General features: G+C 42.2%; 3 protein-coding genes across 3 annotated transcripts; 1 reads left to right on the top strand and 2 right to left on the bottom strand.

The window, feature by feature from the left end:
• Window positions 1-31: 31 nt before the first annotated feature.
• Window positions 32-1672, bottom strand: LOC106653142 (UPF0764 protein C16orf89 homolog). Its single transcript, XM_014372422.2, has 7 exons — window positions 1563-1672; window positions 1363-1461; window positions 1132-1278; window positions 660-940; window positions 437-572; window positions 251-353; window positions 32-179 (listed from the first exon to the last, which is right to left on the bottom strand). Exons 1-7 carry the CDS (start codon window positions 1648-1650, stop codon window positions 32-34), a joined length of 1002 nt encoding a protein of 333 aa, XP_014227908.2. The 5' UTR covers window positions 1651-1672.
• Window positions 1673-2875: 1203 nt separating this feature from the next.
• On the top strand, window positions 2876-9313 carry LOC106656956 (dipeptidyl aminopeptidase-like protein 6). Its single transcript, XM_014378177.2, has 11 exons — window positions 2876-3195; window positions 4007-4168; window positions 4240-4741; window positions 5227-5494; window positions 5568-5927; window positions 6011-6357; window positions 7360-7523; window positions 7609-7751; window positions 7832-8187; window positions 8260-8471; window positions 8542-9313. The coding sequence occupies exons 1-11, from the start codon at window positions 3166-3168 to the stop codon at window positions 8683-8685; spliced, it is 2688 nt and encodes an 895-aa protein (XP_014233663.1). The 5' UTR covers window positions 2876-3165; the 3' UTR covers window positions 8686-9313.
• Window positions 9141-17618, bottom strand: LOC106656966 (glutamate receptor ionotropic, kainate 2). The gene is made up of 15 exons (XM_014378189.1): window positions 17408-17618; window positions 17299-17345; window positions 17118-17210; window positions 16863-17009; window positions 16489-16670; window positions 15383-15679; window positions 15033-15314; window positions 14740-14958; window positions 14431-14637; window positions 14272-14356; window positions 10472-10748; window positions 9972-10393; window positions 9771-9886; window positions 9552-9701; window positions 9141-9459 (listed from the first exon to the last, which is right to left on the bottom strand). The coding sequence occupies exons 3-15, from the start codon at window positions 17194-17196 to the stop codon at window positions 9340-9342; spliced, it is 2583 nt and encodes an 860-aa protein (XP_014233675.1). The 5' UTR covers window positions 17197-17210; window positions 17299-17345; window positions 17408-17618; the 3' UTR covers window positions 9141-9339.
• Between the last annotated feature and the right edge of the window lie 128 nt (window positions 17619-17746).

Raw genomic sequence — 17746 nt, 5'->3', positions numbered from 1 at the left:
ATTCATTTATTCATTGACATTAACTTAATATTTATGATGAAAACGTCTCGATGTCTTTACGAATCATGAGTGCAAGTGCGGCAGCTCCGAGGCCTGTGGCGTGATTAACGCATCCGTAATCCACGAAGCTTCCGGATCGTCGATAATATCTCCGCTTCAAAGTTGCATCCAGCGAATACCTGAAAAAGGAAAAGATGAGATTTACTCGATACCAAGTTATTGAAAATATAATTAGGCAAAAATAATTTACTTGACACCACTGTAACATCCGCTCGGGTGTTGCCAATCCAATAACAGCTGTTCGTAGTGTCTGCCGAGAAAATTCAAGTATCCTTCCATGCCGCACAAGAGTACTGAGAGAATTAATTTTTTACGATTACACGCGTGACACGAAGTTGACACGAATGAATATTTAGCTCAATCGAGAATACGTTACTTTGCTCCGTGGCCAGATCCTTGCTGACATTCGGAAATCCGGCAGCTTCGTAGCTCGTCAATTCTCGCATCATCGAGGCACACAGGGCGTAAGTTACGAACGGCGAGACATCGGAAATCTCTGCGTCGCATCGAAGCTACAAAAAAAAAAAAGAAAGAGGAAAATATTTTTCGATGCCCAGTTCGACTCGAAAATAGAATAAAATAAAAGAGCTTATTATTACCGCGGACGCGAGCTTGATCAGCAAGAGCTTGTGCGTCGAGGTGTATGCCTGCGCCGAGTCGAGGTCTCGCAGAGCGAAATCTCGGCAAACGTCATCGATCTCGCAGCTTTGGATCACTCGGACGATGCAACGATCGCTCGTACGGCTCTGGGAGTGATCCTGCAACGCCCGAGTGGAATGATTCTTTTTATCGTTGGTCGAGCGGTGCGCGTCGTTGTTCTCCATGTTTCTCCAGACGACGGGCTCGATCCATAAATCCGGATCGTTGATGGCGTTGATAACTTAAAAAGAGATAATTTTGAGGGGAAAATGTAAGCTCCTCTCTCTCTCTCTCGGTGGCAGGAATCTTTATTGGATCGTAAAGTCGCGATGCGCATCACGGCATTTCTATATTATGCGCGCGTAAGCGTATATAAAATAATGCAATTTACTTTTAAGTGCGCTATGGATGATAATAAATTCTATATTTTACCCTGCTTTATGTCTTCGTTCAGAGCTAACGATCGTAGAAGATGTTTTCTCGTGTGCGTCGCCAATTTTAGTATCTCCTTCAGCATCGACCTTCCGTGATTATCGATGTACAGGAGATTTTTGTGCGCGAGGGCCGCCTTTATGTTCGCTAAAACGAAATGTATCGCAATTTATGAAAAACGAAGGATACATTGAAAATTATATTTGATCTTACTTTCGAGATTGTGCTCACCTTCGACAAAAGTAACTCCCAAAATGGTATCCACGTTCATTTGACCCGGTCTCTCGGCCATGAACTTCAACGAACGCACCAGCGCGTTCATTTTTTTATCTGCATTTAACAAAACGATCATTAAAATTTTTGCAAAATTTATTCTCACGATTCAAAAATACCACAAAAGCTTTTCTCTACACAACGATCATTATATATACCAAACCGATTGAAGTCCAAACCACTCGCCGCGGTCGCCGATACCGCGCTCATCGTCAAAATTACCGAACAAAAACATCGTAATTTCATATCTGAATCCCGGGCTGCTTTTCGCCTTTTTTACCCTTATCCGATAAAAGCACAAACTCGTCCGCTCGACTGCACGAGGGTGTCTATATAAACCGCAAGTATAACTTCGCGCGGCAGCGGCGGCGAAATCAATAGCAACACAAAGATCCACAGAACCGACTCGACTCGGGCCAGCGAGCGAAAGACAATTTACCTCGGCGGATGCCTTTTGAAATGAATACAAATGGGGCGCAGGGGGTTTTTTCTTATTTGAGCGCATATGTTATTTGCGGTGGGATTACGCGGACTCAGAGCTACTATTATTGGTATGACTCTGACAACTCGTCATTTGTCCAGTATATTGCTGGGCTTACGTCTCGATTGAATTGTCTTTAATTCAAATATATTTTTTCTTTCGTGAATTAAAATACTTTTATTTATCGCTTTGCGTAAGCTTTTCGGGTCATTCAGAGCTTAGGTATAATTATTGAAAAATTAAAGCAAAATTGAATTCTAATTAGAGGTAGATTTTAATCCCTTTCTAAATTTGGCCCTCAATAACTCGTCAAAGTCATTTCAACGCGCATTTCCATTCATAAATTACGAATTGCCCTTCGATTGAGCGAATAAAAAAATCATAATCGGACGAACCATCGTCGATAGAAGTCAAAAGGTCATCTCTCGTATACGTATGACGTTCGCGCGGGCCAAAACTGTTAAACTGCAACTATCGAATCCTATATACCTATAACTCCGAAAAGTTCGCGATACACGTATAGAGATACAAAAGCTCGCCTATATAGATATAGGTGGCAGCTGCAGCATGAAAAGCTCGTGTGCTCCTGCGCTTTTCCTGCACACGGGATTATATCGCTCGAGTTATTGAAATCGTAAAATTGACGCGAAAAATCATTGGGCTGCCGTACACGTGTCGATGCTTGTGCAGGCCGCCGCATCCTCGATCGTTTCACCTGCATGACGCAAATGTAAATAAATAAATAAATAATAGGTAGGTAGTTAGCAACGCACATCATCAACCGTGTGCCGTGATGTGCACCGCCGAGTCGACGAGGGTAACATATTTCGCTTAAGCGAATCGCGCAGACTCCCTCGTCATCTCTCTCCTTCTCTCTCGGGGGGAGTTCTCGCTTCTCTCTCTCTCTCTCTCTCTCTCTGTATGCACATACAGTTCCGCGCACATCGCAGTTTTCGCGCAACACACACCACTACGACTGTCGGTGGTGGTGGTGTGGTGGTGGGTGAGAAGAAAATCGTCGTCGTGCTGCGCTCCAAAACGCATTATTAATTTTTTTGTCGGAGTTTCGAGTCAAGTTGCCGAGCAGCTAGATGCACATAGCAGCAGCAGTAGTAGTACACGATGTTGTCATCATCGAGCGTTGCAATAATCGCGGACGAGCCGAGAGCGAGATTTCAGCAGCAGCAGCTCGATGTGTAGATTTTTGCGTATTGGCCGCGCTTATAAGTTAAGTCGAGCTAAGAAGGAAGAAGCAAGTCGGACCGCAACAACATCGCCCAATGGCAGACGATAATCTTTACGACGATGAGGTAACGTAATCTCGCATCATCGACCTATGAGACTATACTCGCTCGACGCATCCGCGAGTGCGCGCAAATATCATAATATTATGCATGCGAGTCTAGTCGAGCAGCAGTGCGTGGGTGGCCTTGTGAACTCGTTTCTTTTTTTTTTTTTTTCGTGTTTGTTCCGCGCCACGCGAGAGATCGATAGAATTTTGCGAGCTTTAGCCGCGGAGCTTTTAGCGCAATTGCCGTGTTTGTACGCTTATAAATAGATAAAATATTCGGTTGCGCGGTTCTCGCATGAAATTTTGAACGAGAGAAACATTTTGCGAAATTTTCGGCGTAAATATCGCCACACTCGAATGATACATGTGCAGCAGCAGCAGCGCAGCGAGGCGGATCGCACGTGGGATGTCTCTCCGCATAATATACAATTGATTCGTCCACTCCGTACACAACGCGATACACGTATACCTATGAGAGAGAAATGCAATACGAGCATGACGTTATTATAACTGCGCTGGTTTTATATTAATAAACTAGGCGCTCATGCTTGCCTTAATCCGCTAGGTCATTCTCGCGCTTCTATATCCTGAGGGCAGCAGGCATATAGTACAGCATAGTAAAAGGGGGTCGTTTCAAGCAATCTTAACACATTTTCCCCGCTCGCTCGCTCGCTCTCTCTCTCTCTCTTTTATTTGCATCTCATTATTCCGCGTTTTGCTTTATCGCGCCGTTCGCGCGTGCAGCAGGCAGGCAGCTTTATGGACTTTTGTTCTGTCGTGATCAATACAATTTTTTTTCCATTATTTTCTCCATGAAAATCAACGAATAGGAGCTGGTGTCGACGAATCCGAATCAGAGAAACTGGCGGGGTATACTGATAGCTCTGCTGGTCATCATAGCGGTGCTGGCACTGATCGTAACGTCGGTCGCGCTGCTCACACCTCCGGACGAGAGCTCGAGGATCAAAGGTCAACGATTGAAATTATCGGATGTGAGTGCCGCTGTATATGAAAAAAAAAAATGTTGAATTTCATGGAAACCATAATCCTCTCCCTGGATCAGGTACTTTACGGAGAGTTGACGCCTCTCCTCTTCAACGGTACGTGGGTGAATCACCGGCAAATATGCTACCGCGACACGTGGGGCGGCGTGTCGCTGCTCGACGTCTCGAGCTCCAACTTCAGCTCCATCAATCTGGTGCACGACAACGTATTCAAGCGGTTCACTCCGGCGAAATTCTCGCTGTCGCCGGATCAGAAGTTTCTGCTGATCGCGCACAATATGAAGCAGTTGTTTCGCTACTCTTACCTGGCCCAGTACACCGTCTACGATCTGGCTTCCGGGGCGACCGTCGCCATAAAGATCCAGGAGAACGGGCCCGGCGGCGGCGGCCAGCCGTATCTGCTGTCGGCCCGCTGGACGCCCCGCGGCCACAAGCTGATCATCGTTCACGATTACGACATCTACTACAAGCTCGATCCGCACTCGAGCACGAGCTATCGCGTTACCAATAACGCCGTGCCCGGAATAATATCCAACGGTCTGACCGATTGGCTTTACGAGGGTAAGTCTATATAATATATTGGATTGTGTCGTATACAATTTTTCGCCCTTCGATCTCTCTCTCTCAGCAGGGGAGATTACCGCACGATGTGTGGAGATTTACTATTATTGAGTCAATTTTTCCTGTTTATTTATTTATTTTCTTTTTTTTTCGTCACAAGCATCTCATTTTATATTACACAGGCTTTCCGAAAATTTATACGTATACGGATAAAGTTCGCAGCTCCAATCTGTGCAGGTTTTGAAAAGGCTCTTCGACACTCAGCACACACACGTAACCGGCGATTATCTTCCGAGAAAAATCATTCGCCAGAACGTAGATTATCTCTGTAGATAGATCCTTTCCTCGGTGCACCTTCATCGAAGTTCGGTTGTTATATTTTTTTCACCTTTTATCGCTGTTTTATCGTTCAACGTGTACACGAATCGCGAATTCGTTTCCACTTTGTCTTCGAAAAATACCTAACTCGGAGAACGAATTCGCAGAGGAGATCCTGCACAGCAGCGACGCGATCTGGATGTCGAAGGACTCGCAGGTGCTGCTCTACGCCAGCTTCAACGACTCGCTGGTCAAGGAGCAGCACAACACCTGGTACGGCGACGGCGGCCACTTGGTCTATCCGGAGATACGATCGTTGCGCTATCCCAAGCCGGAAACGCCGAATCCGACGGTCTCGCTGTTCGTCGCCGATCTGGCCGATCCCAACAACATCAATGTCAAATCCGTGAAGCCACCGCCGATCATCGAAGCAACGTGAGCCGTCGTCTCCTCGATCTTCTCCCAAATTTGCTTTGCAAATATGTATAACGATTTTTAAAATTCGCAGGGATCATTACCTGACCGGCGCCACGTGGATATCGCCGAACGAGATCTGCATCACGTGGATGAATCGGCTGCAAAATCTCTCTGTGATATCCATCTGCAAGAATCCGCTGTGGAAGTGCCAGGAGGTGCAGCAGATACAGGGCGACGAGCACGGCGCCTGGCTCGACAGCCCCAGCGAGCCGCCCATCTTCACCCTCAACGGCTCGCACTACATCACCATAGCGCCCGTGAAGCAGGGCGCCCACGGCAACTTCCGACACATTGTGATCGTCGACGTGACCAAGAAGCAGGTCTTTCCGCTCACGCACGGCCAGCTCGAGGTCACCAAGATCCTCGGTTGGGATTACGCCAACAATACCATGTAAGTGACGATTGTTTTTTGTTTTTTTTTTACAATTTATACCGATTTTTCTATAATTCGCTTTTCTCGTCGTTGCTGCGCAGTTACTTCATGGGAACTCCGGCGCTTCATCCCTCCCAGCGTCATCTCTATCGTATCAGTTCTGTGATACGGTCTAACAATAATAATAACAATCAAGACGATACTATAACGTGTATTAGTTGCAGTACGTTGATCAATGCCAAAAGCCACTATCCATTTGTAGATTATGTGCCTTCAAAAATATCGGGATTAATCATTCCCGATGATAATAAGCTCGCTAACGAGTACAGTAGAGAACCTAATAAGAATCGCAACCCCGACGCGGACAGGACGACGACGACCAACGCGACGAACACGACTAAGAGCAGCGGAAGCAGCAAGAAAGATAATGTCAAACATAATCAGCTACGTAAGTTTTTTTACAGCTATTTTACGGAGTCGAGCTTCATAGCTTCGATTCTTTTTTTATTTATTTATTGTTCATTTTCAAAATGAAAATATTTTTAATGTATCTACGATCAATAGAATTACATCGGACGAGACACGATAAATGAAGGCTACGATCGAAAAAAAAACAAACGATAAATCAGGAAATTCCTAATATTCGAGTTTCGGGGTGTTACACAAACACACAGACACGATCTCGCTGCTATAGCCCAGAATGGTAACGAGTTTGTACAACATTTATTTCAATTAAATTGCAAAAGTAACGAGGCAAAACTTTCTTTCATTTTTGTTTTTAATTGCTCGGCCGAACTGCTAAACACTAACTATGAGCACACTCGCAGAATGGGCACGACAAATCGTTGAATTTTTTTTTTATTAACGTTAAAATAGGGCCAAGTGGTTGCACTATAGTGTAATGTATTATAGAAAACGGTCGATTATTCGAAAAAGCATAAGCACCAAGAGTATATTAATTCAAAACAATCGTAAAAATGTCAAAAACTCAGAAAACGAAGAAATTAGTTCAGAGCTTTTCACAGTTCCCATCGTAACGTAAACTCCAAAAACGCTTCAGCGCCATAAATCCTATAGAAATAATCTTTCTCACACAAACATATGCACATGATAAATAACGTAATTGCATACATCAATAGTAAAGATTCCAAAACCGACGAGAATTCGTAGCGATGTAAAACCTCTCATAACACAATGAGAAAACGTCTAGGTAACAACATTAGAATCCTAACATGATAACTAACCGATAACGTCATACTTAGAAATTCATTACGATATTAGCTGATAGCTGCTATTTAGGCAAAAGCTCCATAAGCATATGAAAATCGTAACAGTTTAGAGCGTCGAAAGTCGTAGATATAAATTATTTTCCGAAATCAACGCATCAGCATGTCGAGAACGAATGATTTCCTGATTAAAACCGACACGCTTCTTTTTCAATTGCATACAGGAGCTGTACGAACGTGCCAATACTATAACACTATTTTTTCACCAAATCTACATTACTTCGTATTGGAATGTCTGGGTCCAGGTGTCCCGTTAGTAGCACTCTATAGGACAGAATTACCGAAGCCTCGTTTTCTGTTGATGTTAGAAAGTAATTCTGAACTGGAGGTAATATTTTTACTCTGTATCTCATTTCTACGCATTTTTTGGTGAACAACGATTTAAATGAAAAAATGTTAATTGCGACGCACAGGAAAAAATGTCAAATATAGCTCTTCCGCAAATCAAGAAATTCCCCGTTCAAATAAGTGGCGGCTACTCGGCGCAAGTTAAATTGTACTTACCACCGACTCTGCGAGACGAGGAGATCACGCGCTATCCACTCGTAGTTCAAGCGTAAGTATAGTCTTACAAAATTTTCATTTTCGCTTCAACGATCGATCATAATTTTTCTCTCGTTTCTCCTCCACCCGCAGTTACGGCGCACCCGGATCGCAATTAGTGACTGATATTTTTAAGCTCGATTACAACTCTTACCTGTCCGGCAAAATGAACATGATCGTGGCGCAGATCGACGCCCGGGGCAGCGGCGGCCAGGGCTGTCGCATGACCCAGGAGGTCTATCATCGGGCGGGCAGCGTCGAGGTCGCGGACCAGCTCGAGGTCACCGAGTACCTGCGCGACTCGCTGCACTTCGTCGACAAGCGTCGAGTCGCCATCTGGGGTTGGAGCTACGGCGGATTCGTCGCGGCCCACGCTCTCTTCAGGCCCGATCAGGACGTCTTCGCCTGCGGCATCAGCGTGGCGCCCATCGTCTCCTGGGATCTGCACGGTATGATTTTATAATAAAAAAATTATAATAATAATAAGTACACGTTTTGAATTTCAAAATTTTGTACTACAGATTCGGCTTACGCGGAAAAGTACATGGGTTATCCGAACGTATCGTCGAATTATCAGGGCTACCTCGAGGCCGATCTTACGAGAAAAGTCAAGGATTTAAAGGGTAAAAAGTTTTTCCTCATTCACGGCACAGCAGATAGCAACGTACAATTTCAGCAATCATTAGTTCTCTCTCGCCACTTGACCGACAGTGGCATTTTATTTAGGCAGCAGGTACGTCACCTTATTTCAATTATCATCGTGAGTCAGTGATTCTCAAATTTCCACATTTTTTCTCTCGTAGATATATCCAGACATAGATCACAGTCTTTCCGGCGTCAAGGAGCACCTGTACCTGTCGATGATACAGTTCTTAGAGGATTGCTTCGTCAAGCTGACGCGCGTAGAACCCAAAGCTGGCTTAAGTAGTGGCGGTTACGAAACTTGAAGATTTTCAAATTATTACGATAATTAAGATTACTAGACATTTTAACTAAAAAAAAAGAGAAGTAAAAAAAAAGACAATTACGCGTCGAGTCTCGTTTTTTTCTTTGTCTCGTAAAATTAATTCAATTTTTCGATTCAATTAAGAAAAATTTTAAACAAAACCACCGACCATTAATTGATCGACATTATCACAGACACCTAACACACACTTACATACGGATCTATTTGCGGGCGCAAATAATTCATTTCTAAAAGCAATATATATAGTATATTATATATTATAAAATAAAATACATCAATATTATTATATATAATGCCAAATATTTCAGAAAATATTGATCAGATTATAAATCTCTATTTTTTGCGGCGCGGACGATTAGTTGAAAGAAAAATAAGTCGCAGATAAACGTCCCGAGCAAAATAACGTAGACTTCTATTAACAAAAAAAAACTATAGTTCGTTATTAGTCCTGTTGTTATATTTATCTTTAAATTTAAACAAATATTGTACATGTCATCTCTTACATACAATTATATCGCGTAAAACGTAAAAACTGAGGATAACAATTAAGATTTACAGTTATGTTTCTTCTTGTAACTATCAACAATAAACAATGCGTAAATCTGAAACTTCGCACAAGGCGCAATAGCTTTTATCAGATATTTTCCTCCTCGTCCTCGTGTTCTTCGCCCTCTTCAGGTTTCGTCGCTTTGGTCATCACGCCAAACTTGACGATGATTTTGACCTCCTCCTGCAGCTTTTTCTTTGCGCTTATCTATATATGCAAGCAAATAAAGAGTATATCGTAAGTAAAAAGTAGTTAGATTATGAGCTTTGCAAAACTCAATTGCTAGTATAACAACGTACGTTGGGATCGGTTCGTTCGAAAAATATGGAGAACAAAAATTCAAAGATCGTGCCGAAGAAGGACATGACGGTGCCGACGATGAGGACGAGAAACACACCTCCGACGTTGGCCAGACCCAACTCCTCGGCTTGACCGCTGCCTCCGTCTTCCTGCAAGGTAGGAGCCGTACAGGTAGAAATTGAAAGTTTTGAAGTTTAAAAAAGAACAGTCGTCCCTACCGAGCATCTGCCTCCGCCACCCTTTTCCTTCCACCACTTGTTCTTCAACGAGGTAAGTACGCCCATCTCTTGCAATTTCAAGACTGCTCTACTCAGCTCGTTTCTGTACGAAGCGTCTGAATCGACAAACAATTTGCATTCGATCATTCAACGCGTTCGACAAAACGCTTTCGATGCGCGTGAAAAGCCAAAAAAATTTACTTTTTTTCATCGCTATGCCGTAACCCTTCTGGTCCAGCAAACCGCCGATCTGCGTGAGATTGCACTCGCGCTCGGAGATGTACTCGATCGACGACGACTCCATCAGAAAAGCGTAATTGTCGCTCATGACCTTGAACTTGCCCTCGTCGTTGCTGGACGTCAGCACGCTCGGATTGTTCACCATGTACTCGTACATCTTGGCATAGGTCGACGAGTTCGAGTCCTTGAAGAAGCCCAGGGTCGAGCCGCCTTTTTTGGCGCCGTACTTGATCACGTCCTGATTGGCCAGGTCGTCGGCGTTCTTGATCGGCCGCTCGACCGTCTCGACGGTCAGAAAAGCGGCCAAGTTGGCCGTGTAAGACGAGACCATGATCAGGCAGAAGAAGTACCAGCAGCCGGCCAGCATCCTCGTGGAGTTTCCACTTGAAAAAGAAAAAAAAAATGGGGAGCGAGTTTAACGTTGACTCAAATAAAAGATGATTCTTTCAATGAGGTCTTACATGGGAGCAATCTCGGAACCCTGCTGCATAATAGCCCCAAGAGTGAACCAGAGGGAGTTCTTGACCGTGAACTGATTCTCGAGGGACTCGGGATTCTCGATGCAGGGATTGTTGTTGTTCCACTCGTCGGGGCACATGCGGCCGGTCGTGAAGAACAGGGCCGACATGACGACGTACACGCCGATCAGGTAGAGCCAGACCTTGGCCGAGAAAGGCAACAGAAACGACATGAGACTCGGTGGAGCTGCTTTGGGCTTCTGGTACAGTATGCTGATACCTATGCGCGTAAAAAAAAAGGAGTTGAGTTCGAACAGTGACGAGGTGTGGAGCACGCCAATCTCGACATGGCATGGGGACGGCAGATTTTCAACGTTTGCGTGTGAACTTGAAGTCGTTTGTCATATTTTTTTTGAAAGTACTTAATTTTTGAAGATTTAAAGATTTCTTAATAAAATCGTCGCCATGTTAGACTTTTAAGTTGTTTCAAATGTTATAAGAACAATGTATAAGCAGATAAATCGGTAACTAAATTGTAAACATTATGATCGTAAACATAGATGATTTTGACACATTTCCTCGACACACTGCTCATGTTTACATTAAAAACAAATGAGTTTGAATGTTATCTTCCCCGATGAAGAAAGCCCTAATACTAAAAGATAAATTTTACTCATTCAGTATCCGCGGTACTAAATAGAAAGATTAATCGTTTGATTCAGGCACCAAAATGGATAAAGGTGAGAAGAAATCCGAGGAAGTTGTCTCTAAAGATAATTCAAGTAAACATGACATTGTTGTTTCAGATGATAAAAAATATGTTTGTGATATTTGTCAGGAGGTATTTGAACTAGAATCAATCATGATAACACACCGAGACACAATTCACAATCAACAAAAAAATTACGAATGCGACAAGTGTGAAAAGAAATTCGAGTTCCGAAGTCATTTAAGTAGACATCAAATATCAGAACACAAGAGTCACAAAGATTTTGCATGCGATATGTGCGAGAAAAAATTTGTAAAAAAATCGAGTTTGTTTACGCACCAGAAATTATTACACAAAGATCGCGAAGATTTCATGTGCGACAAGTGCGAGAGGAAATTTGAAAACAAATCAACTTTTCTCAAACACAAAAAAATATTTCACGAAGTTTTCAAAAATTACTTATGTGAAATGTGCGCGAAAAGATTTGATACTAAACATAGATTGCTTTTACACATAAAGAAAGTACACGACGATCGTAAAGATTCCACTTGTGATAGTCGCGAGAAGAAAGTTAGAAAAAAATCAGATTTGATCAAACACAAAAAAACAGTCCATGAAGGTCGGAAAGATTACTCATGCGAAAAATGCGAGAGAAAATTTGGAGATCGAAGCAATTTGATCAGACATAAAAAAACAGTACACGAAGGTTGCAAAGATTTCGCATGCGACCAGTGCGACAAGAAATATGGACAAAAAAACGATTTGCTCATACACCGAAAAATTGTACATGAAGGTCGTAAAGATTATGCATGCAATAAATGCGAGAAGAAATTTGGACAAAAAACAGATTTGCACATCCACCAAAAGATAGTACACGAAGGTCGGGAAAATTATTCATGTGATAAATGCGAGAAGAAATTTTGGGCTCGCAGAACTTGGATCATACACCAAAAGGTAGTCCATGAAGGTCGCAAAGATTTTGTATGCGACAAGTGCGAGAAGAAATTTACACAAAAAAAGAGTTTGCTCATACACCAAAAGACAGTCCATGACGGCCACAAAGATTATGGATGCGACAATTGCGAGAAGAAATTTGGACGAAAGGAGCATTTGTTTAAGCATCAAATAAACGTCCACGAAAATCGCAAAGATTACGCGTGCGACAAGTGCGACAAGAAATATGGATATAAATCCCATTTGCTTTTTCACCAAAGGACAGTACACGATGGTCGCAAAAATTACGTATGCGACAAGTGCGAGAAGAAATTTACACGAAAGAGGAATTTGCTAATCCACAAAAAGATAATCCATGATGGTCTCAAAGATTATGGATGCGACAAGTGCGAGAAGAAATTTGGACGAAAGGAGCATTTGTTTAAGCACCAAAGGGTAGCCCACGAAGGTCGCAAAGATTATATATGCGACAATTGCGAGAAGAAATTTGGATATAAATCCCATTTGCTTTCCCACCAAAGGACTGTACACGATGATCGCAAAGATTACCCATGCGATAAGTGCGAGCAGAAATTCGGAGTAAAATCAAAATTGATTCGACACCAAGAGACAGTTCACGAAGGTCGCAAAAATTACGCATGCGATAAGTGTGAGAAAAAATGTACACAAAAAGCGAGTCTACTCTACCACCAAAAGATAGTACACGGCGGTTGCAAAGATTACTCATGTGACAATTGCGAGAAAAAATTTGGAAAACAATGTTATTTGACTAGACACCAAAAAATAGTCCATGAAGGTCGGAAAGATTACGTATGCGACAATTGCGAAAAAAAATTTACAAAAAAACAGAGTTTGCTCCATCACCAAAAAACAATCCACGAAGGTCGCAAAGATTACGCATGTGACAAGTGCGAAAAAAAATTTGGGGAACGAGGTACTTTGATGCAACATCAAAAGACAGTCCACGAAGGTCGCAAAGATTTTGCATGCAACAAATGCGAGAAGAAATTTGGAGATCGAAGAAATTTTTTAAGACACCAAAAAACAGTACACGAAGGTCAGAAAAATGAAGCATGCCAACATTGCGAGAAGAAATTTGGAAACAAACATTATTTGCTTTTACATAAAAAAACAGTTCACGAAGGTTGCAAAGATTTTGTATGCGACAAATGCGAGAAGATGTTTGGAGCTCCAAGCGCTTTGATCAGGCACCAAAAAACAGTTCACGAAGGTCGGAAAGATTACTCATGCGACAAGTGCGAGAAAAAATTTGGGGATCAAGGCACTTTGACTAGACACAGAAAAACAGTCCACGAAGGTTGCAAAGATTTCACATGTGACAAATGCCAAAAGAAATTTGGTGAACGAGGTACTTTGATGCAACATCAAAAAACAGTCCATGAGGGTCGTAAAGATTACGCATGCAATAAATGCGAGAAGAAATTTGGAAAAAAATCAAATTTGACAGTCCACTGGAATACAATGCACTAAAATCGCAAAGATTTTGCATGCGAAAAATGCGAGAGGAAATTAGGACAAAAATCTAAATTGATTAGACATCAAAAGACAGTCCACAAGGGTTGTTAAGATTATGCATACAATAAATGCGAGAAGAAATTTGGACAAAAATGGGCTTTATCTTGGCACCAAAGATACCACCATGACACAAGAAAAAAATATAATTGACAATTGTAAATATGTATAGTTACTCATACATGTGTTTTTCTAAAATTTCAATAAACATTGTGCCCCCTATCAGCTACCATTACATTTTTGTTCACTTTCGTTGTAATTTTTTATTGTTCAACCAAATTTCGCGTACTACTTACTAATAATTACCGTCTGTTCATTTTTTGGCTACTTAGTTTGTAGCCCTTCATTGAATTATCAGAACAGATTTTTTCCACACATTGTTTGGAGCCGTGAATGGGGTGAACGATTAGTTGATTACTAGATTTTAGATAAATATTACCTAATGATATGCAAGCCTGAATTAATCAAACATACATTACTAACTTAATTTAAATCAAAAAATATTTTCTAAATTTCTCCAAAATTAGTGGAAGCTCTGATAATTGTTTTCGGAATGTGTGAGCGACAAACGAAGGGAGAATCGGAGAAGCCCAAAATGATAAGTTACCCAAATTCATGAAGGGCATGGTAAAATCGACGGCTGTCTCCCTCTCGGCCGTGATCGTCAGATCGGTAATGGCCAAATCCGCTTCCTGCAAAAAAAGAAGTTAAAACAAAATGCTGGTATTTGAAAGTTTGACACGCAGAAAAATAACGATCCTCTTACGTCGTCCATGATCTTTCTCAACATCCCGTTCCACTCGCCTGTGGCGGGATTGAGCGAGCCGTAAACGTTGTCCGTCTGAACGAAGAAAGTGTAATTGAAGCCCAGCATCTTGCTGATCTCGTGGATGATGTCGACGCCGAAGCCCTCGTACTGATCGTTGCCCGACATCTTGGATACCGTCTCGCGCAGCATTCCGTACGGTGGCGACTTTTTTTTTTTTTTTGATAGCACAGAGAAAGATCGCTCGAATGAAAATTTTATCGTCTCTATATCGAAGGATCGTCGGTGATGTTGAGATGATAAAATTACCATGGCAATGAGTACTCGGAAGGTCTTGTTCTGCAACGACGATACCTCGGCGTCGGGATTTCCTGTGTTCAATTGAATCCACTCGATTTTTCTCGACGAGTTCCAGTTTCCGACCTTGGCCAAGCCCGAGCGCGTCAGCGTCAGTATCTCCACTTCGAAATTGTTTCTAATTCCGATGCCGTCGTACTGAATGAGACCGGTCAATCCCGTCGTTTGAACCTACAGAACCCATTTATGTTCGTACGTCGCGGAACAAACTCGCATCGACATCTTCTCTCGAGATAATAACTTACGGATTTCATGAAATTGCTCAAACTAATGCCGTACTCCCAGTTATTGCTCATGTTGCAAGAAATGGATTTTTGCAGACCGGAAGTGCTGTACTTGAGCCGACGGAAGCCATTGGCGAACGAGAGAACGGCGTCGTTGATCAGATACTCCGTGGTCGTGTAGTTCTCGAGCGGGGCGAGATCGACTTGGTAAGTTCCACTCAGCCGATCGACGTTGATCAGCCTGATGCCGGTCATGTTGACGCCGGAGAAGTAATACTCGCTCAGATCCTCGGATTGGAAATCCTATCAATCGGAAAGTACCTTTGAAATTGTCTATCGAGTAAGATTTCTTTGATAAAAAGAATACGTACCAACGACGTGATGATGAAATTATAATGATCAGCCAGAATTCCAACTTCCAGCGACTGGTGCAAGATACTCTTCAAAGCCTCGGGCTTACAAATGATCAGGAAATTTTTCTCCCCGGACTCCTTGATCTTCCTCAGAATTCCTCGATTGTCCTGAGTCGTCGAGAGCAGGCGAAACGTCACCAAGGGCTCGTCCTTCTCCCAGAGCTGGTTGAATTTGAAGTTGGCCAAGCTCTCGGTGCAGTCGTACAGTATCGAGTAGGTCTTCCATTCCATCGAGTCGATCAGCTCGTTGAAGAACTGACCCCCGAAAGGAGTAGAGAAAAATTCATATTAAGCGACTAGTGCGAAAAGTATCGCAACCCCCCTTTGTTTCCGCTTCCTCGAGTACGAGTTTTATTCGGAGCATTGTATTATGAGGCTGCATTATGTAGGCTCAGCTATATGAGATCGTAGAATATATCACGATTATTATATGCGTGTATATAGCACGTGTGTAATTCACGAGTCTCTCGGCTCGGTCACGTTGCGTAGCACACGCAATTCGTCGATACTCTCCCCCTCTCCCTCCCTGTCTCTCTGTCTCTCCGATTTTAATGCGTATGTATGTAGGCAACGACCTGTACCCACCTACCTACGCACACACTGACGTTTTTCTATATAATATACCAATGTCTATGTGTAGGTGTGTAGGTGTGTTTGAGTATATCTGACACCTGCACCCTCGCAGAGCTCACTTTCACCTGGCCTCTTCCCCTCCAAAATCCTCGCGTTTCTATATACGTTTCTATCTCTCTCTCTTTTTTTTGCTTATAATATACTCGGATAAATGGAGTTGAAGTTCCATGGGAAACGCAATCGGAGATCTTTTTTTCTTCTCCCTCGCTGAGCTGCTGCTCTATTATCTCTTTGTTTGTGCGCGCCTTGCGTATACGCACACATATGACCCACATTAAATGCGCAATCGAAAGTTCAATCGTTAATTTATTCATGCAGAAGCTCGGCGTCGATCCGCATCCTCGGCTTTTGCGCGCGGCGGCGGCAGCTTACGCGTATTAATATTGCACACATTTGAAAAAACTAATAATAGTTGCGCCTCTGCGATTTACCTGTCCAAGGACGCCGAGGTCCGGATAAAGGTTCAAGGCGTTGCTGTAATCGCGAAGCGTGTCCGAGTTCACGGATACGTAGGGTATTTCCATCGAGTCGCATATGTTCTGCACGTAAAAAGCGTTCACCTCTTTGAGATTGCCGACGATTGTCACGGCGCCGCCTTCCAGTGCGCTGCAGACTGCAATGAAGCACAAAAAAAAAATTGAATGAAAGCACGCCGTTTTTTTTACTCCTTTATTTCGACTTTTTTTTGAGGAGGGAGAGACCGCGATTATGCAAAGCGATATTTACGCAACGATCGTAAAAAAAAAGATGTATAGGTATTATGTGACTGGATTCGAATTTTGATGTAAATATTTACGTCACTCACTCGTCGATAAAATATCCAAAACGTTGTCGGATACCTGATAGGACTTGAGGGCCCAATTGAGCCGCTCCAATGGATTTTCCATTTCGGGGTCCGATGAACCTGGTGCAGTGACATTTTTCACGGAATTTTCCTTCTCCGAGACGTATCCTGGATTTTTTTTAGAAATTCGATAAAATGAAGCAAAGTAGAAAAATTGAATATCGTCGCGATGCGCTTGTCAGATTTTTTTTTCGAAAAAATAGTAATAATACATACCAACAATGATCCTTTTACATTGAACAAAACACAGACAATGAAATATTAAAATAAAAAGTAATACGATTCTTCTGCACATGTTGTTATATTCATCTGTGAATAAATTCACCACAATGAAAATATTTAAATTATCAAAAATTTAAGATGACAATTTTTCGTAAAAAATAAATAATGCACTCACGAATTGTAAAATGAATAAGTTATTTACTAACGAGTCATAACCTGAAACTAAATTTGGAAATCTAATTATTTTATTGTACTTTTCAAAATAAATGGTGAGTTATTATTACCATTTTGTTTATTTAACTCAATTCATCGTGGTCCGAAAGCTCCATCGCAACTTTAAAAAAAATAAACTCAAAAATACGAACGTCATTTTGGAATCACAACTCAGCACAGAACTTTGTTTTCTTACATTTTTAATATGTATTTTAAATGTTTAAAAATTGAGTCGCTTAATTAATATATTTTCATGATATCTTTACACAATTTTGCAATGGATTTGCAATGCACAGACTCATAATCTTTCTCGAGAGTGGAATGATCTAAGTATGTAAATATAGATCCATCTTACTTGATAAAAATAGCTAAGCCTATTAGTACGGAGTAAGTTCTTTATTTACTCATTC

The sequence above is a fragment of the Trichogramma pretiosum genome, unplaced genomic scaffold (assembly GCF_000599845.2).
Source record: "Trichogramma pretiosum strain Unisexual culture from Peru unplaced genomic scaffold, Tpre_2.0 scaffold1, whole genome shotgun sequence".
NCBI classification, from domain to species: Eukaryota; Metazoa; Arthropoda; class Insecta; order Hymenoptera; family Trichogrammatidae; genus Trichogramma; species Trichogramma pretiosum.
The sequence above is the reverse complement of the archived record's forward strand: the minus strand, read 5'-3'. Positions and strand labels throughout refer to the sequence as shown.